Source organism: Mustela erminea, chromosome 17, assembly GCF_009829155.1.
Source record: "Mustela erminea isolate mMusErm1 chromosome 17, mMusErm1.Pri, whole genome shotgun sequence".
Classification (NCBI taxonomy): Eukaryota; Metazoa; Chordata; class Mammalia; order Carnivora; family Mustelidae; genus Mustela; species Mustela erminea.
The window spans coordinates 21,898,530-21,919,938 of NC_045630.1; the positions used below are offsets into that span (position 1 = coordinate 21,898,530).

At 38.3% G+C, this 21,409-nt stretch overlaps 1 protein-coding gene across 1 annotated transcript; it reads right to left on the minus strand.

Moving 5' to 3' along the window:
• Nucleotides 1–2,272: 2,272 nt before the first annotated feature.
• PDC (phosducin) lies at nucleotides 2,273–21,144 on the minus strand. The gene is made up of 3 exons (XM_032318976.1): nucleotides 21,084–21,144; nucleotides 6,306–6,457; nucleotides 2,273–2,797 (listed from the first exon to the last, which is right to left on the minus strand). The coding sequence occupies exons 1-3, from the start codon at nucleotides 21,142–21,144 to the stop codon at nucleotides 2,273–2,275; spliced, it is 738 nt and encodes a 245-aa protein (XP_032174867.1).
• Nucleotides 21,145–21,409: the final 265 nt, after the last annotated feature.

Consider the following 21,409-nt stretch of genomic DNA (forward strand, 5'->3'; position numbering starts at 1 on the left):
TCTCTCTGCTTGACTTATTTCACTCAGCATAATCTCTTCTAGTCCCATCCATGTTGATACAAAAGTTGGGTATTCATCCTTTCTGATGGAAGCATAATACTCCACAGTGTATATGGACCACATCTTTCTTATCCATTTGTCCGTTGAAGGGCATCTTGGTTCTTTCCACAGATTGGTGATCGTGGCCATTGCTGCTATAAACATTGGGGTATAGATGGCTTTTCTTTTCACTACATCTGTATCATTGGGGTAAATACCCAGTAGGAATTTCAGGAAAATTTCTTTTATCTTGCTCTACAGTTCATTAATGATGCATTTAAAAACATTTTTCAAATTATATTTTGTTTTACATTTCCATTTGTTCATGTAGGAGGAAAATTTTCCCAGTGTTTTCAAGGGAAACATTCAAATATCATTCTTATCTTAGATCTTCAGTTGAGTTCACAGGTATCAGAATGATTTGATAGCTATCTAGCTGAATTCCTGGGACCAGACAAGACTAAGGTCTCCACTCCTCTGTCGTCTTGTAATATGGAATTGCACATTTTAGACTGGTGATGGAAAGGTGAGGCAGGGCCTGTCTTATAACTTCTATTTTCTCGGAGCACCTGGTATCTCAGTTGGTTGAGCATCTGCCTTCAACTTGGGTCATGATCCCAGGGTCCTGGGATAGAACCCCTCATTAGGCTTCCTGCTCCATGGGAGGCCTGCTTCTCCCTCCTGCCTGCTGCTCTACCTGCTTGTATTTCTCTCTTTCAAATAAATAAATAAAATCTTTTAAAAAATGATTTATATTTTCTCAATGAAGTATGAGGAAGGTGAAGTGCTTGGACTGGAGGAAAAGGGTATGAAAAATTTAAGGAAAGAGACGATACAAAATCTTCATTTAGTATAGTGGAGACTACAATCTGTAACAAATGTCTGATTTGTCAGACATTTTCTGCCATTCATTCATCTGCCAGGGGGAAAATAAGCAAATCTGGTTTGTTTGTTTGTTTGTTTTTAAAGATTTTATTTATTTATTTGAAAGAATGAGAGTAAGGGGGAGAGAGGGCATGAGCTGAGGGAGAGAGAGAAGCAGAATTCCCTCCTGAGCAGGAATCCTGATGTGGGGCTCAATCCCAGGACTCTGGGATCATGACGGGAGCTGAAGGCAGTTGCTTAACTGACTGAGCCACCCAGGTACCTCAGGGAAATCTGTTTTAAGCAGACTTCCCACAGGGAGACAGTTTTGGGGGATTTATCAAGCACCATGTCTTCAAATATAGAACATAGTGCTTCAGCTCTTACTCACCATTATTTTACACTATGATTCAGACCCCTAGGTGTTTCTTTTATCTTGCTCTACAGTTCATTAATGATGCATTTAAAAACATTTTTCAAATTATATTTTGTTTTGAATTTCCATTTGTTCATGTAGGAGGAAAATTTTCCCAGTGTTTTCAAGGGAAACATTCGAATATCAAGGGAAACGTCTCAAATTTCAGTTTCATCATTTATAAAGTGCTATCCACTTGTGGATATCTACTCATGGAATTGTGGTAAAAAATTATACATTGTATTTATAAAATCCTGGCCCATAATAGACAATAAAAATGATAGTTGTAGTTATATCACTACTAAATATTCTTTTGTCCATAGACGAAAACTTTTTTTCCCTTAATATGGTTAGCTTCTGAAGTTGCATTTTTTAAAAAACTACCTTTTTTTATAACTTTAATGTGACACAAAGTTTCTAAGTTTCTTATAAGATATAAATATGAATATATATATATATATGGTAAAATACCTTACTGAATGATTTTTTAAAAATATTTTGGGTTGTATAATGCTTTTAGGGCCCTAATAATATAGTACTTGTGAAAGAACAGAATTCAAATAGAAAAGTTATTTCCTCATGAAACTTTATTCTTATCACATGAGCAAAATTATAATTGATAATATGATTTTAAAAGTCCAAATAATACTACTGAGGAAAAAAAAGGAGTAAAAAAGCCAACACATAACTTGAAAGGGATTTTTGAAAACCAACACAATATTATCCATATCCTCTTTGACTAACATGTTGCTGAAGACTACAATATTTTGTAGTAAAGACTTCTATGCATTTAAGTAAATAAGAAATGCCAATCAAATAATTTTAGTGTTAGTCTTTTTTTTCCTTACAAATTAAAATAGCCACAGGCATACTTTGTGTTCTCTAAAGGAATACGGATACTATGAAAATCAATATTTAACTTGGAGAAGTATGAGATGTTGACATAGTGACTCTTTATTCAGTATCTTCTTCCATGTTGGTCTGATCTAGGGCATGTATCTCTCTTTCAGGTAGTAATCCATATTCATTTAGGAAAGACTCCACATCCCCAGAAAGAAATTCTTCAGCAAATTGTTCTGTAACACTGATAAAATTGCTTATGAGTTCCCCACCTTTGTAGACAAGCAGTGTGGGGAGTACCTCTGAGGAAAAGCGATCCCCAGCACCTGTATTAGAAGCTTTTATTTTACAAAACTTGACCATAGGGTATTCAGCTGCGAGGCATGTAAAGCTACTGTTTAGAGCATCACAACCCTTAACACCATCTTCATAAATATGAACAACAATTGTGGTGATTTTCTGCTCCTTTCCAATGGTTTCCAGGAACTGCTCCCCAGTTTCCAGCTCATACACAAACCCATATCTAGGCCCAAAACTCAGCTTCTGGTGCATATCCTGCATACACTGTCTACGGTATTTACGCAGACAATTTTCATCTTCTTTGTCTCGGTGAATTAATTCATATTCTTGAATGCTCATCTAGAAATAGACAAAAGAAATGATTGATATAATTTGTTGAGAAATTTATATTCTTTTTTTTACTTTTTTAAAAGATGTTATTTATTTATTTGAGAGAGAGCATGCGTGTGCACGAGTAGTGGGGAGGAGCAGAGGGAGAAGGTGAAACAGGCTTCCTGCTGAGCAGGAGCCTTCTGCAGAGCTCCATCCCAGGACCCTGGAATCATGACCTGAGCCAAGGCAGATGCTTAACCTGAGCCACCTAGGTGCCCCCAGAAATTTATAATTTTTAGACATACCAAACCCATTCTCAACTCAAAGAGTTTGCATTTACTGTTTTCTCCCCACTACCCTATTTCACTCCTGGTGTGAAAGCCTTTTCCTCCTTTACTACTTTCAAGTCTTTGTTCAAATGTTACCTTCTTTGATTATACTACCTCAAAGAGTTCCCACACCATGCTTTCTATTCCTAATATTGGTTTATTTTTCTTCATAGCAACAAATACTACCTGACATTGTATCATGTACTTATTTATTTCATAATAGTTTTTATAACTGATATGTCCATCGGGCAGGAATTTTGTATCATTCATCTCTCCTCATTATCTGCTGTAGCATCTGGCACATAATAGGAACACAGTAATTATTGCTTGATTAAATGCATGGCTAAATATTGCTGAATGTGGTTGAGCCATGAGATGGTTACAGTGTCTGTGAGAAAAATGTGCCACTTAGCTACCCATTACTTAGGGTGAAAAAATTCCACCAGGGTCTACTCTGGAGTGGCTTTCATAAAAAATAAAAAGGCATACACACACAATTTAAATGTACCCCTAACAAATGCCTTTAGATATTAATGTCTCCTCCACAAAAGTTCTCTAAAAGATTATATCCTTAAAAAAATGTCTTATCACTTACTGACCATTTGGAATATATGGGATGGAGTTCAAGCAAGAAAGATTTTATTATTATTTGGAGTTCATCAGATCATTCAAGAGGTTGATGCTGTGTCAGCAGCACCTGAGAAATTCTGGTAAAAGCAAATTTTGGAGCACCACCCCAGATCTACTGAATTAAATCTTGTATGCATGAGGTTGAGTGAGCCATCTTTAAATGAGCTTTAAATTACCTGAAGGTAATTCTTATCTACTGGTTTAGGCTAAAGTGAGAAAAGACTTAACTTCTGTCTTCCAACACAGTTACTTTCCACTGCAGCTGGGGTATAAAATACCTGCAGAGCCTTTTTAAATAGCTACACCATTATTAACTTATTCTACAGAATGTTAAACAGTCTCCTCCTCCACCAAAATACATATATACATATATACGTATGTGGGAGATTGTGTTATTGAGAGATGTGGTGCCGCCAGAACCACAGAAGTTGGATGGCTCCCAAGGGGATTTTTTGCTGCTGCTTTGCCATCAAGTAGCATCTCAAATAGCAGCTGCTGATAATTTTTAAAGTGGAGGAGAATTGAGAAGACAAGAAGCTAGTATTTATGGAAAATCTAATATGTCTTTAGGCACTTTACATAGGTTATTTTACTCAAATCTCACAATGAAACTGTGAGGTAGGTATTATTACTCTCATTTTATAGATGATACTATGATTCAGGTTAAGTAGAAATATCTTGTTCTTTCATTAATTCCTTCTCATTTCTGCCTCTTATATTTGCTTCTCTAATGTCTTCATTCTTTTCCCTGTCATATTACTTTTTTGCTTTAAGATAATTCTCAATTTTATTTTTTTTATCTCTAAAAAAATTAGATGCTTTATATAACTTTTAAGTTGCACCATAGTACTGTTAATTTAACAGACTGAACCATAAAAATATTGTATCAGTATTGTAATACTGATTTACGTAGGCATTTGTGAGATCTTGTTCCAATCACATATTCAGGTGTTTAGGCATTCAGATATATTTCTCAAGCTTAACCTTGCAACATTTTCAATAATCATAATGTCTCTCACTTGTAGGGCATTTTAACATGTTTCGAATACTTTCATATTTATTTTCTCTTCACATCTTTTCAAAACAAAGAGAGGATGTGTTGTTGCAATTCTTCAGATGGGAAAAGTTAATTGACTCAACTGTATCATGTAGTGTGTCTGTGAAGGAACCCAAATCTGGAAACAAATTCTTTTTTTTTTTTAAACTCTTTATTTTTTTGTTTGTTTTTTTAAGATTTTATTTATTTATTTGACAGAGAGAGATCACAAGTAGGCAGAGAGGCAGGCAGAGAGAGAGGAGGAAGCAGGCTCCCTGCCAAGCAGAGAGCCCAATGTGGGACTCCATCCTACGACCCTGAGATCACAACCTGAGCCGAAGGCAGAGGCTTAATCCACGGAGCCACCCAGGCTCCCTGGAAACAAATTCTTAGACTTGAAGATTTTTACAATGGCCAGAAGCCTAGAACCAAGTATGTTTCCGATGTAGTCTGTCTGTTGAGAATCAATATACAACCCATATACATTGGTTTGGAGATATATAACCCACTAACGTGATTTATTCCCCAATGGAAGTCACTTAATGGGTTTTAAATTAATACAATTGATGTTGGGGTGCCTGGGTGACTCATTGGGTTAAGCCTCTGCCTTCAGCTCAGGTCATGGTCTCAGGGTCCTAGGATTGAGCCCTGCTTCAGTCTTTCTGCTTAGCGGGAAGTCTGTTACTCCTCTCTTTCTGCCTGCCTCTCTGTCTACTTGTGATCTCTCTCCCTGTCAAATAAATAAATAAAATCATTTAAAAAAATATGATTGTTGTTATTATTGTTATATAAATAATACATGCTAATTATAAGGATTCAAAACCACTAAAAGCTAAAAGCAGGAAGTAATAAATAGTGAAATTCACCACTCTAATACTCTGAGATAATCTCCATTAACATATTTTGACATAGCACATGGACATACACATTATGTAACAATAAATGAGATTTTTAAAAAAATTCTGCTTTAAAAATATCTTGATACCTTAAAAAAAAATGTGGCTTATTCTGCTTACCTTCTTTCTCCTATTTGGAAAAGGAAGTTGAGATCTCTCAACAAATTCCACCCTTCTAAATAACCAATATTGTCAGATTGGTGAATGTCTTTCCATACTTTTATTTCCCCCATACTTTTCTATATACTGCTCATGTAATTCTATAAGTGTAAAAATCATGTAATTCTATAAGTGTAAAAATATATACAGTGATGTGTTTTTCCCCTTTGCTCTAGAGAATGAGATAATCATATAACTTAAAATACTCTGTATCTTGCTTTCTCATATTATAGAACTGCCTGTAAGTCAGCTCGTGTATTTGTAACTCATTCTTTTAAGAGCTCCTATATATATATTTTTTAACATGGAATACCTTCACAGGCATTTACTTCATTTCCTGGGGTTTTTTAAGGGGGAGTGGCCAACATAAACAATATCATAATAAATATTTTTGAAATATATCTATTTTATATCTCTAAAGTGATTCTTTACAGTCATTTAGACTGAATACACACTGTAAGTTATAACTACTGATTTTTCCTTACCTTTCTGCTGAATCTTTCTTTTAAGTCTTTGTTATTTCTATCGTGAGGAGAAGACATTTGTCTGAGAATCTCCTTCTTGCTAGGTGGAATTGAATCTCTGTCTTCACTCTCTAATTTAAACTTTCTCCAGTCATTTATTACTCCTTTGGGTCCTGGAATAAAAGAAAAAACAAACTGTTTCCCTCTTCATTTTCAAAACAACTATTTATACAATTGAATTTTGTATAAGTATCACCATTGGAATAGACTTGTCATCCTCTGTATCATTTAAAAAACCTTGCTTGGGCTAGAAATGCCTGACTTCCCTGCTCATAAAAATGTTTTCCCATGTTAATCTTGTTAGATAGGTTTTGGCTAAGAATTTCTCTGAAACATCTACATTAATGAAAATACAAATTATGTACTTTCAGCTATTGGCAAAATTTGGGGGTAAAGATATTAAAAATTTAGAATAGGTAGGGGAATTAGAATTTTGGAAAAATAACACTTTTATTAAATAAGAAGGAAGCTTCAGCAATAATCTAGAATTGGCACCACACTCTCAGTAGGGACACTAGGATTATCAGAGAAACAAATTGAAGTGATATCAAGATCCAGAAGACAACAATAGCACATATGAAACAACCAGTGAGTGAAGACCTGACTTCAATTAACAGAACTAAAAAGGCTATGAGAAAATTATTACATAATCACCCAATTCCTTTTAAGATTCTAAGAACCTTTTACAAAGGAGAGGAAGGGATTTGCAGATTTAGGAAAAACTAATTAATTCAAGGATGATCCAACTAGAATTCAGATGTTCAGTTGTCTTGATAAATAATAAAATTGCTTGGAAGGTCAAAATTCTTGGAAATATGGAGTTTTAAATATCCTTCACTAAAGATTAGCCATATCTATACCTTTAGTATTATATGTGTGGATGTATTCTCTTTCTTCCACATATTTCTTAATAATTACTTTATTTATATTATATATATATTTTCTTTTTTTTAAACTTAATTTCTTTTCAGTGTAACAGAATTCATTGTTTATGCACCACACCCAGTGCTTCATGCAATACATGCCCTCCAGGCTCCCCCACCCTCCAAAACCCCGCCCCTTCAAAACCCTCAGATTGTTTTTCAGAGTCTCTAATGGTTTATCTTCCCCTCCAATTTCCCTCAAATCCCTTCTCCTCTCCATCTCCCCATGTCCTCCATGTTATTTGTTATGCTCCACAAATAAGCAAAACCATATGATTATTGATTCTCTCTGCTTGACTTATTTCACTCAGCATAATCTCTTCCAGTCCTATCCATGTTGATACAAAAGTTGGGTATTCATTTTTTCTGATGAAGGCATAATACTCCGTAGTGTATATGGACCACATCTTTCTTATCCATTTGTCCGTTGAAGGGCATTTTGGTTCTTTCCACAGTTTGGTGACTGTGGCCATTGCTGCTATAACCATTGGGGTACAGATGGCCCTTCTTTTCACTACATCTGTATGTATGCTTTGAATAGGAAGAATAAACATTGTTAAAATGTCTATACTGCCTAGAGCAATCTATATTTTTAATGTCATTCTGATCAAAATCCCACTGGTATTTTCCAAAGAGCTGGAGCAAATAATCCTAAAATATGTATGGAATCAGAAGAGACCCCGAATTGCTAAGGAAATGTTGAAAAAGAAAAACAAAACTGGCGGCATCATGTTACCAGATTTCAAGCTTTACTACAAAGCTGTGATCACCAAGACAGCTTGGTACTGGCATTAAAAACAGACACATAGACCAGCGGAACAGAGTAGAAAGCCCAGATATGGATCCTCAACTCTATGGTCAAATAATCTTCAACAAAGCAGGAAAAAAATATACAGTGGAGAAAAGACAGTCTCTTCAATAGATGGTGCTGGGAAAATTGGACAGTTATACGTAGAAGAATGAAACTTGACCATTCTCTTACACCGTACACAAAGATAAACTCAAAATGGATAAAAGACCTCAATGTGAGACAGGAATCCATCAGAATCCTAGAGGAGAACATAGGCAGTAACCTCTTCGATATCAGCCACAGCAACGTCTTTCAAGATATGTCTCCAAAGGTAAAGGAAACAAAAGTGGGACTTCATCAAGATCAAAAGCTTCTGCACAGCAAAGGAAACAGTCAACAAAACAAAGAGGCAACCCACGGAATGGGAGAAGATATTTACAAATGACAGTACAGACAAAAGGCTGATATCCAGGATCTATTAAGAACTTCTCAAACTCAACACACTCAAAACAGATAATCATGTCAAAAAATGGGCAGAAGACATGAACAGACACTTCTCCAATGAAGACATACAAATGGCTATCAGGCACATGAAAAAATGTTCATCATCACTAGCCATCAGGGAGATTCGAGTTAAAACCACATTGAGATACCACCTTACACCAGATAGAATGACCAAAATTTCCAAGACAGGAAACAACATGTGATGGAGAGGATGTGGAGAAAGGGGAACCTCCTATACCGTTGGTGGGAATGCAAGTTGGTGCAGCCAATTTGGAGAACAGTGTGGAGATTCCTTAAGAAATTAAAAATAGACTTTCCCTATGACCCTGCAATTGCACTACTGGGTATTTACCCCAAAGATAATATATATTTTTAATATAAAGTTACTTATATTAAAATTATACTCAATCATTATTGGTTGTTCACTTGTATTCATCTTTCAGATATATTTTCTGTATATGCAAAATATGCATGTGTATAGCATGTGTTTATAAATGTAGAAAATCTGCTTTCTCCTCTCTTTTTTTACAAGTAGTAGTATATTACAGATGCTTTTTCTTGCCTTGCTTTCCTTTATTCATAATATAGCTCATTTTTTCATATGCATACATAAAGAGATTCTTTTTTAAAAAATGGAGACATAGTATTCCATTGTTAGATATTCATTAGCTTTAAAAAGTTTTTTGTTGATGTATATTGTTTCCTCCCCATTTTTTCTGTAATATATAATCCTGAGTGAAGAACCTTGCACATCCATTTTTTTTCAATCCATGTAGGTCTATCTATAGGTTGTTGTAGTAAAATTGCTTGGTCAAAAAGCATGTATATTTCTAATTTTGATATTGCTAAACTACTCTTAAGGAGGTTGTACTAGTTTACACCCCTACCAGTAATGTATGGGTATGCCTCTTTTCAAAGTGTCTTATAAACTTTTTACTTTTACAAACAGTGTGGAAAAAAACCATATCTCACAATAGTACTAACTTCATATGGGCTATTTTTTCAATTGTCTGTCTTTTGCTTTTTTCTCCACTTGATTGTTGTTATTTTTCTTATTGATTTGTAGGTGCTTTCAGTATTTATTAGGAAATTAACCCTTTGTCAATTGAATTGCAGGTAGTTTCCTCCATTTTGTCAAATGTTTTTTGAAATTTGCTATGATGACCTATTAAATAGCAGACATTTATTTCCTTCCTTCCCTCCCTCCCTCATTTTTTTTAATTTTTAATTTTTTATAAACATATATTTTTATCCCCAGGGGTACAGGTCTGTGAATCGCCAGGTTTATACACTGAACAGCACTCACCAAGGCACATACCCTCCCCAATGTCCATAATACCACCCCCCTTCTCCCAACCCCCCTCCCCCCAGCAACCCTCAGTTTGTTTTGTGAGATTAAGAGTCACTTATGGTTTGTCTCCCTCCCAATCCCATCTTTTTCATTTATTCTTCTCCTACCCACTTAAGCCCCCATGTTGCATTACCACTTCCTCATATCAGGGAGATCATATGATAGTTGTCTTTCTCTGCTTGACTTATTTTGCTAAGCATGATATGCTCTAGTTCCATCCACGTTGTCGCAAAAGGCAAGATTTCATTTCTTTAGATGGCTGCATAGTATTCCATTGTGTATATATACCACATCTTATTGATCCATTCATCTGTTGATGGACATCTAAGTTCTTTCCATAGTTTGGCTATTGTGGACATTGCTGCTATAAACATTCGGGTGCACGTGCCCCTTCGAATCACTACATTTGTGTCTTTAGGGTAAATACCCAGTAGTGCAATTGCTGGGTCATAGGGCAGTTCTATTTTCAACACTTTGAGGAACCTCCATGCTGTTTTCCAGAGTGGTTGCACCAGCTTGCATTCCCACCAGCAGTGTAGGAGGGTTCCCCTTTCTCCGCATCCTCGCCAGCATCTGTCATTTCCTGTCTTGTTGATTTTAGCCATTCTGACTGGTGTGAGGTGATATCTCATTGTGGTTTTGATTTGTATTTCCCTGATGCCGAGTGATATGGAGCACTTTTTCATGTGTCTGTTGGCCATCTGGATGTCTTCTTTGCAGAAATGTCTGTTCATGTCCTCTGCCCATTTCTTGATTGGATTATTTGTTCTTTGGGTGATGAGTTTGCTAAGTTCTTTATAGATTTTGGACACTAGTCCTTTATCTGATATGTCATTTGCAAATATCTTCTCCCATTCTGTCAGTTGTCTTTTGGTTTTGTTAACTGTTTCCTTTGCTGTGCAAAAGCTTTTGATCTTGATGAAATCCCAATAGTTCATTTTTGCCCTTGCTTCCCTTGCCTTTGGCGATGTTCCTAGGAAGATGATGCTGCGGCTGAGGTCGAAGAGGTTGCTGCCTGTGTTCTCCTCAAGGATTTTGATGGATTCCTTTCTCACATTGAGGTCCTTCATCCATTTTGAGTCTATTTTTGTGTGTGGTGTAAGGAAATGGTCCAATTTCATTTTTCTGTGTGTGGCTGTCCAATTTTCCCAACACCATTTATTGAAGAGGCTGTCTTTTTTCCATTGGACATTCTTTCCTGCTTTGTCGAAGATTAGTTGACCATAGAGTTGAGGGTCTATTTCTGGGCTCTCTATTCTGTTCCATTGATCTATGTGTCTGTTTTTGTGCCAGTACCGTGCTGTCTTGATGATGACAGCTCTGTAATAGAGCTTGAAGTCCGGAATTGTGATGCCACCAACTTTGGCTTTCTTTTTCAATATCCCTTTGGCTATTCGAGGTCTTTTCTGGTTCCATATAAATTTTAGAATTATTTGTTCCATTTCTTTGAAAAAGATGGATGGTACTTTGATAGGAATTGCATTAAATGTGTAGATTGCTTTAGGTAGCATGGACATTTTTACAATATTTATTCTTCCAATCCAGGAGCATGGAACATTTTTCCATTTCTTTGTGTCTTCCTCAATTTCTTTCATGAGTACTTTATAGTTTTCTGAGTATAGATTCTGTGTCTCTTTGGTTAGGTTTATTCCTAGGTATCTTATGGTTTGGGGTGCAATTGTAAATGGGATTGACTCCTTAATTTCTCTTTCTTCTGTCTTGTTGTTGGTGTAGAGAAATGCAACTGATTTCTGTGCATTGATTTTATATCCTGACACTTTACTGAATTCCTGTACAAGTTCTAGCAGTTTTGGAGTGGAGTCTTTTGGGTTTTCCACATATAGTATCATATCATCTGCAAAGAGTGATAGTTTGACTTCTTCTTTGCTGATTTGGATGCCTTTAATTTCCTTTTGTTGTCTGATTGCTGAGTCTAGGACTTCTAGTACTATGTTGAATAGCAGTGGTGATAATGGACATCCCTGCCGTGTTCCTGACCTTAGCGGAAAAGCTTTTAGTTTTTCTCCATTGAGAATGATATTTGTGGTGGGTTTTTCATAGATGGCTTTGATGATATTGAGGTATGTGCCCTCTATCCCTACACTTTGAAGAGTTTTATCAGGAAGGGATGCTGTACTTTGTCAAATGCTTTTTCAGCATCTATTGAGAGTATCATATGGTTCTTGTTCTTTCTTTTATTGATGTGTTGTATCAGATTGACTGATTTGCGGATGTTGAACCAACCTTGCAGCCCTGGAATAAATCCCACTTGGTCGTGGTGAATAATCCTTTTAATGTACTGTTGAATCCTATTGGCTAGTATTTTGGTGAGAATTTTCGCATCTGTGTTCATCATAGATATTGGTCTATAGCTCTCTTTTTTGATGGGATCCTTGTCTGGTTTTGGAATCAAGGTGATGCTGGTCTCATAAAATGAGTTTGGAAGTTTTCCTTCCATTTCTGTTTTTTGGAACAGTTTCAGGAGAATAGGAATTAGTTCTTCTTTAAATGTTTGGTAGAATTCCCCCGGGAAGCCGTCTGGTCCTGGGCTTTTGTTTGTTTGGAGATTTTTAATGACTGTTTCAATCTCCTTACTGGTTATGGGTCTGTTCAGGCTTTCTATTTCTTCCTGGTTCAGTTGTGGTAGTTTATATGTTTCTAGGAATGCATCCATTTCTTCCCGATTGTCAAATTTGTTGGCGTAGAGTTGCTCATAGTATGTTCTTATAATAGTTTGTATTTCTCTGGTGTTAGTTGTGATCTCTCCTCTTTCATTCATGATTTTATTTATTTGGGTCCTTTCTCTTTTCTTTTTGAGAAGTCTGGCCAGGGGTTTATCAATTTTATTAATTCTTTCAAAGAACCAGCTCCTAGTTTTGTTGATTTGTTCTATTGTTTTTTTGGTTTCTATTTCATTGATTTCTGCTCTGATCTTGATGATTTCTCTTCTCCTGCTGGGCTTAGGGTTTCTTTCTTGTTCTTTCTCCAGCTCCTTTAGGTGTAGCGTTAGGTATTGTACCTGAGACCTTTCTTGTTTCTTGAGAAAGGCTTGTACCGCTATATATTTTCCTCTCAGGACTGTCTTTGTTGTGTCCCACAGATTTTGAACCATTGTATTTTCATTATCATTTTTTTCCATGATTTTTTTCAATTCTTCTTTAATTTCCCGGTTGACCCATTCATTCTTTAGAAGGATGTTGTTTAGTCTCCATGTATTTGGGTTCTTTCCAAACTTCCTCTTGTGGTTGAGTTCTAGCTTCAGAGCATTGTGGTCTGAAAAAAATCAGGGAATGATCCCAATCTTTTGATACCAGTTGAGTCCTGATTTAGGACCGAGGATGTGATCTATTCTGGAGAATGTTCCATGTGCACTAGAGAAGAATGTGTATTCTGTTGCTTTGGGATGAAATGTTCTGAATATATCTGTGATGTCCATCTGGTCCAGTGTGTCATTTAAGGCCTTTATTTCCTTGCTGATCTTTTGCTTGGATGATCTGTCCATTTCAGTGAGGGGAGTGTTAAGGTCCCCCACTGTTATTGTATTATTGTTGATGTGTTTCTTTGATTTTGTTATTAATTGGTTTTTATAGTTGGCTGCTCCCACGTTGGGGGCATAGATATTTAAAATTGTTAGATCTTCTTGTTGGACAGACCCTTTGAGTATGATAGAGTGTCCTTCCTCATCTCTTATTATAGTCTTTGGCTTAAAATCTAATTGATCTGATATAAGGATTGCCACTCCTGCTTTCTTCTGATGTACATTAGCATGGTAAAATCTTTCCCACCCCCTCACTTTAAATCTGGAGGTGTCTTAGGACTTAAAATGAGTTTCTTGGAGGCAACATATAGATGGGTTTTGTTTTTTTTTTATCCATTCTGATACCCTGAGTCTTTTGATTGGGGCATTTAGCCCATTAACATTCAGGGTAACTATTGAGAGATATGAATTTAGTGCCACTGTATTGCCTGTAAGGTGACTGTTACTGTATATTGTCTCTGTTCCTTTCTGATCTACCACTTGTAGGCTTTCTCTTTGCTTAGAGGACCATTTTCAATATTTCCTGTATAGCTGGTTTGGTGTTTGCAAATTCTTTCAGTTTTTGTTTGTCCTGGAAGCTTTTAATCTCTCCTTCTATTTTCAATGATAGCCTAGCTAGATAGAGTATTCTTGGCTGCATGTTTTTCTCGTTTAATGCTCTGAAAATATCATGCCAGCTCTTTCTGGCCTGCCAGGTCTCTGTGGATAAGTCAGCTGCCAATCTAATATTTTTACCATTGTATGTTACAGACTTCTTTTCCCGGGCTGCTTTCAGGATTTTCTCTTTGTCACTAAGACTTGTAAATTTTACTATTAGGTGATGGGGTGTGGGCCTTTTCTTATTGATTTTGAGGGGCGTTCTCTGAACCTCCTGAATTTTGATGCTCGTTCCCTTTGCCATATTGGGGAAATTCTCCCCAGTAATTCTCTCCAGTATACCTTCTGCTCCCCTCTCTCTTCTTCTTCTGGATCCCAATTATTCTAATGTTGTTTCATCTTATGGTGTCACTTATCTCTCGAATTCTCCCCTCATGGTCCAGTAGCTGTTTGTCCCTCTTTTGCTCAGCTTCTTTATTCTCTGTCATTTGGTTAATTGACAATTCTATATCGCTAATTCTTTCTTCTGCCTCATTTATCCTAGCAGTGAGAGCCTCCATTTTTGATTGCACCTCATTAATAGCTTTTTTGATTTCAACTTGGTTAGATTTTAGTTCTTTTATTTCTCCAGAAAGGGCTTTTATATCTCCCGAGAAGGTTTCTCTAATATCTTCCATGCCTTTTTCAAGCCCGGCTAGAACCTTGAGAATTGTCATTCTGAACTCTAGACCTGACATATTACCAATGTCTGTATTGATTAGGTCCCTAGCCTTCGGTACTGCCTCTTGTTCTTTTTTTTTGGTGAATTTTTCCGCCTTGTCATTTTGTCCAGATAAGAGTATATGAAGGAGCAAGTAAAATACTAAGAGGGTGGCAACAACCCCAGGAAAATATGCTTTAACCAAATCAGAAGAGATCCCAAATCGTGAGGGGGGAGAAAGGGGATAAAAAGAGGTTCAGAAAGAAAGAAAGAAAAAGAAAAAAAAAGAAAGAAACGAAAAGAATTAAAAAAAGAAAAACAAATAAAGAAAAGTATAAAAAAGAAAAAATATATATATTAGATAAACTAGTTAAAAAACGTTAAAAAAGAAAAGGGTAAAAGTTAAAAAAATTTTAGCAGAGGAAGCGAAAAAAAATGAAAAAGAAAAAAAATTAAATTAACTGCAAGAATAAAAAATCACAGGGAGAAAGCCATGAGTTCTGTGCTTTGCTTTATCTTCCTCTGGAATTCTGCTGCTCTCCTTGGTATTGAAACCGCACTCCTTGGTAGGTGAACTTGGTCTTGGCTGGATTTCTTGTTGATCTTCTGGGGGAGGGGCCTGGTGTAGTGATTCTCAATTGTCTTTGCCCCAGGCGCAATTGCACCACCCTTACCAGGGGCCGGGCTGAGTAATCCGCTCGGCTTTGCTTTCAGGAGCTTTTGTTCTCTGAGCGCTTTCCGTAGAGTTCCAGAGGACAGGAATACAAATGGCAGCCTCCTGGTCTCTGGCCTAGAGGAGCCGAGAGCCCAGGGCCCCACTCCTCAGTGCGCCCTCAGAGAACAGCACCCAGTAACTCCCATCTGCCTGACCTCCGGCCGCACGCTGAGCTCACCAAGCCTGCGACCGGTTCAAGGTAACACCGAGCTGTGAGCTTACTGTCGGCTCTGTCTCTGTAGCAGGCTTTCCCGTTCCAATGCCCGCAAGCTCTGCGACACTCAGACACCCCCGATCCTTCTGTGACCCTGCGGGACCTGAGGCCACGCTGACCCCGCGTGGGCTTCGCCCCAGTTTAGCCTCTGGAGCGATGTCCCTAGTGGAACAGACTTTCAAAAGTCCTGATTTTGTGCTCCATTGCTCCGCTGCTTGCCGGGAGCCGGCCCCTCCCCCCAGGGTCTATCTTCCCGTTGCTTTGGATTCACTTCTCAGCCAGTCCCACCTTTCAGAAAGTGGTTGTTTTTCTGTTTCTAGAATTGCTGTTCTTCTTCTCTTCAATATGCTGATGGATTTGCAGGTGTTTGCAATCTTTAGATTGTCGGAGGCAGGCCCCTGGCCAGGGCGGCCTCCGCCATTAAAAGATGGCACCTGGCTAGTTGCCAAATTAGGATTGCCTCGTGAGACTAAGCGGAACACCCAAAGAGGAAGTAAACAGCATTGGTTGCTAGCGAAGTTGTTTGTTTAGGTGCACAGCCTGATTCGCTCCCTCCTGTACCCTGCTCACTGATTGGTCATGTAAGCGTATATAAGTGTGTAGACTTGCGGAAATGAGGAGAGAGAAGATGCATCTGAACTGGGTCGTCTTGTCGTCCTTGTGCGCCGAGGGCGATAAATGGTGCCGGCACCCGGGAACTAAATAAAGGAATCTTGCAAGGTAATCCGCAGGAAAGCGGGGAGTAAAGGTCCGCAGGTAAGCGGGGACATTAGCCACGTTCAAAAGTGGGAATTCTGTGGTAAAGCAGGGAGTAAAAATAGAAAAACCTTGCAAGGGAGAAGTCCGCAGGTATGCGGGGTAAAACCACGACAAAGGTGGTGGGAAACTTGTACAAGACCGCAACAAGAAGCGGGGCGGCCATAGAGCCGGGATTTTCTTATCGAAACCGCAGGTAAGCGGGGAAGGGACCACAATCAAAGTGGTGGGAATCTTGTACAAGTCCGCAATAAGAAGCGGGGCGGCCTTAGAGCCAGGATTAACTTGTACAAGTCCGCAATAAGAAGCGGGGCGGCCTTAGAGCCAGGATTTAGCCGCGAGTCTTTAATGTCCACGTAAAAGCAAAAACGGCTCGGGCCTTTTTGAATACAGTGGTAGAGGCAGCTCCACGGTTCCTAGATGAAGGCTTGCTAAACATACCTCAGTGGGACCATTTAGGGGAGGATTTGAAGAAACAGGATGCTTTAACTCTTCGCCTCAAATTTAACATAACAAAAGCACAAGCACAGGACATAGTAGTCTCCTGCAGAAATTGCTTGATCTTACTACCTGCACCGTCCTTGGGGGTTAATCCTAAGGGTTTGTTACCTAATCATATATAGCATATGGATGTCACATATGTTTCAGAATTTGGAAAGTTAAGATATGTTCATGTCTCTGTAGATACCTGCTCTGGAATAATTTTCGCCTCAGTGCATACGGGGGAGAAATCCAGAGATGTTATCGCCATTGCCTACAGGCTTTCACGGCATGGGGAAAGCCACGCCAATTAAAGACAGATAATGGTCCAGCCTATAGTCCACAACCCTTTAAAGCCTTCCTACAACAACTTGACATTCACTTGATACATGGAATACCCTATAACCCACAAGGACAGAGTGTTGTGGAGCGCGCGCATCTTACAATAAAAAATGTGCTTTATAAACAAAAAGGGGGAATAGGGGACACCTTCAGGTCCCCTAAAGATAAGCTCAACACTATTCTCTTTATTTTGAATTTTTTAACGTTGCACAAAACGGGTAAATCAGCTGCAGACAGACATGCAAGTGATGCTGCTGCTTCCCCTAAGCCTTTAGTACTTTGGAGGGACATCCTCACAGGAAAGTGGAATGGACCAGATCCAGTGTTAGTATGGAGTAGGGGGTCTGTATGTGTTTTTCCACAGGAAAAGGAGGCTCCAATTTGGATCCCAGAGCGGCTGGTGCGTGCAGCCTTGCCTCCAAACACCAGTCATGATGCTGAAGATGCTGATGATAACTCTGGGGATGCTACACCTCCTGTGGCAGACTCAAGGCAGAGAGCTGTGAGCAGTGGTTAAAGCATGGCCATATCCTTTACAGAATGTCTCCCGACAGCTCTCCCAATACTTGCAGGGGAATTAGTCCGCAGAATTCCAAAACTATACTCAGCACCTGCTACTAGGCATAACAAGGATAAATAACACCAGAGTTGAGCTTGCAACCCTCCCAGAGATAATCAAAATGTTGCAAGATGTGTTAACCTTTATGAAACAATGGGCTAGCGTAATTGGTCTGGTGATAATCCTCGTAGTGGGCTTGATTCTGCTAGTATTTGGAGGTGACAGCAACATAGGCAACAGCAAGCCATGGTGCAGGCCTTGTTAGCCATCGAGGCTGGAACATCCCCCCAAGTGTGGCTAAGCATGCTGGATCGGTAGTCAACGACGGGTAAGATTGGTGGGGGAAATATACCAACCTAAGACAGGACGCAGATCATTGATATCTGCCATCTGATGACGGGTAAGGATATTCCCCGCCACTGACAACCTAAGACAGGCACGATCCCTGCCATAAAAGAAAAAGGGGGAGATGTCGGAGGCAGGACCCTCGCCAGGGCAGCCTCCGCCATTAAAAGATGGCGCCTGGCTAGTTGCCAAATTAGGATTGCCTCGTGAGACTAAGCGGAACACCCAAAGAGGAAGTAAACAGCATTGGTTGCTAGCGAAGTTGTTCGTTTAGGTGCACAGCCTGATTTGCTCCCTCCTGTACCCTGCTCACTGATTGGTCATGTAAGCGTATATAAGTGTGTAGACTTGTGGAAATGAGGAGAGAGAAGATGCATCCGAACCAGGGCATCTTGTCGTCCTTGCGGGCCGAGGGCGATATTAGATAAGCTATCTAGCTGATCTGCTAGCTGAAGTAGTCTCAGCCTCCTACTTCTCCACCATCTTCACTCCTCCCCACCCTCCCTCTTTTTTTTTTTTTAATTTTTTCAATTTATTTATTTTCAGAAAAACAGTATTCATTATTTTTTCACCACACCCAGTGCTCCATGCAATCTGTGCCCTCTATAATACCCAGCACCTGGTACCCCAACCTCCCACACCCCCACCACTTCAAACCCCTCAGATTGTTTTTCAGAGTCCATAGTCTCTCATTGGTCACCTCCCCTTCCAATTTACCCCAACCCCTTTCTCCTCTCTAACACCCCTTGTCCTCCATGATATTTGATATGCTCCACAAATAAGTGAAACCATATGATAATTGACTCTCTCTGTTTGACTTATTTCACTCAGCATAATCTCTTCCAGTCCCGTCCATTCTCTTACACCATACACAAAGATAAACTCAAAATGGATAAAAGACCTCAACGTGAGACAGGAATCCATCAGAATCCTAGAGGAGAACATAGGCAGTAATCTCTTCGATATCAGCCACAGCAACTTCTTTCAAGATATGTCTCCAAAGGCAAAGGAAACTAAAGCGAACATAAACTTTTGGGACTTCATCAAAATCAAAAGCTTCTGCACAGCAAAGGAAACAGTCAAAAAAACAAAGAGGCAACCCACGGAATGGGAGAAGATATTTGCAAATGACAGTACAGACAAAAGGTTGATATCCAGAATCTATAATGAACTCCTCAAACTCAACACACACGAAACAGGCAAACATATTAAAAAATAGGAAGAAGATATGAACAGACACTTCTCCAATCAAGACATACAAATGGCTTTCAGACACATGAAAAAATGTTCATCATCATTAGCCCTCAGGGAGATTCAAATTAAAACCACATTGAGATATCACCTTACACCAGTTAGAATGGCCAAAATTAACAAAACAGGAAACAACATGTGTTGGAGAGGATGTGGAGAAAGGGGAACCCTCTTACACTGTTGGTGGGAATGTAAGTTGGTGCAGCCTCTTTGGAGAACAGTGTGGAGATTCCTCAAGAAATTAAAAATAGAACTTCCCTCTGACTCTGCAATTGCACTCCTGGGTATTTACCCCCAAGATACAGATGTCGTGAAAAGAAGGGCCATCTGTACCCCAATGGTTATAGCAGCAATGGCCACGGTTGCCAAACTATGGAAAGAACCAAGATGCCCTTCAATGGATGAATGGATAAGGAAGATGTGGTCCATATACACTATGGAGTATTATGCCTCCATCAGAAAGGATGAATACCCACCTTTTGTAGCAACATGGACGGGACTGGAAGAGATTATGCTGAGTGAAATCAGTCAAGCAGAGAGAGTCAATTATCATATGGTTTCACTTATTTGTGGAGCATAACAAATATCCCTCCCTCATTTTTATAGCTAAATTTATCGGTCTTCCTCTATGGTTTCTTGGTTCCATCATACTTAGAAAGGTACTCTTCATATTATTGTTATAAAATGAATTCCTAGGATACCTGGGGGGCTCAGTCAGTTCAGCAGCTGCCTTCAGCTCAGGTCATGATCTTCAGATCCTGGGATCAAGTCCAGGCGGGGCTTCCCATCCAGCTGGGAGCCCCCCTCCCTCTGCCTCTACCCCCACTCATAAATAAATGATAAAATAAAATAAAATAATAAAATGAATTCTCATTTATTTTGTCTCATACTCATGTGAACTCATTCAACTTTCTGACTAAATTTAAAGGCTCCATTTTGTATTATTAAAAGAAAGAGGGAAATATTAGTTTAATAAGATGCAATGGAGTTAAAACCCCAACCTGTTATTTTTATTTATTTTTAAGTGTTATTTATTTTTTAACTGAAGTAGAGTTGATATACAATATTATACTAGTTGAAGGTATACAAAATAAGTGAAGAAGCTTAAGAGGTACAAACTGAACTTTTAAACTGTCATGCTATTTGATTTTTAAACTCTTAATGGTGGCATTTATACAGTCCCATACAATTTAACAGATTAGGAAAACAGGCTCTGGGTGAAATGAATTGAAGTCTTAGGTTTTCTAGAGGAATACTGAAATCCATTTGACTTAAGAATGTTTTATCATCTCTTTATTTTTTCATATACAAAAATCAAAATTAAAAACTATGTACCTTTTGGTCTAGTACTGCTTACAATTGTAAGGAAAGTTCACAGTGGGGGAAATTAGAGAGGAAAGAGCTTAATTATAGTGTAGAAGAGTCCTTATGATAATTACGTAGTAAGAAATTCTCAATATTTAGTGTTTTTCTCATTCTTTGACATCTAAATAAAACTACTCTAAGAGTATTTGATTTCACATTAGTTTTCCCACTCAAATATTTTTAAATGATTCCATCAAAGCATTCAAAGTTATTACTTAGATTTCATACTGAATAATGGCAGTAAGAACATTAGAGATATCCACATTTAATTTTAACTTAGTAATTTTTTTTCTTCTGGATTTGCTTTACCTGTATGTGTGGCCTGTCCTTCAAAGTCTTCTTCCAAACTTTGGCTTTTGGCTTCTTCCATTTTAGGGTTTGGATTTGATATAATCTATAGCATAAACAAAGAGATAATCTATAAATAAACAAAGAACCTAGAACAAATCTAAACATGAACAAAGATTTGATATAATCTATAGCGTGAACAACAGATGAATGCTAGGATAAATATATTTATATCCTATTATTCTCTTGCTGCCAGTGTCCATGCTGAACTAGGAGTTCTCACTAATAAAGTATTTAGTATGTTTCTGTCTCCTTGTAAAAGGACATTAATTTAATGTTTGTATGGT

What these genes read in the sequence shown, in the direction of transcription:
- PDC (XM_032318976.1), bottom strand. Translation starts at nt 21,144, where the DNA reads ATGGAAGAAGCCAAAAGCCAAAGTTTGGAAGAAGACTTTGAAGGACAG. An exon ending in AGGACAGGCCACACATACAG is followed by an intron (nt 6,458 to 21,083) that starts GTAAAGCAAATC and finishes CTTTTATTCCAG; the next exon opens with GACCCAAAGGAGTAATAAAT. An exon ending in AAGAAAGATTCAGCAGAAAG is followed by an intron (nt 2,798 to 6,305) that starts GTAAGGAAAAAT and finishes GTCTATTTCTAG; the next exon opens with ATGAGCATTCAAGAATATGA.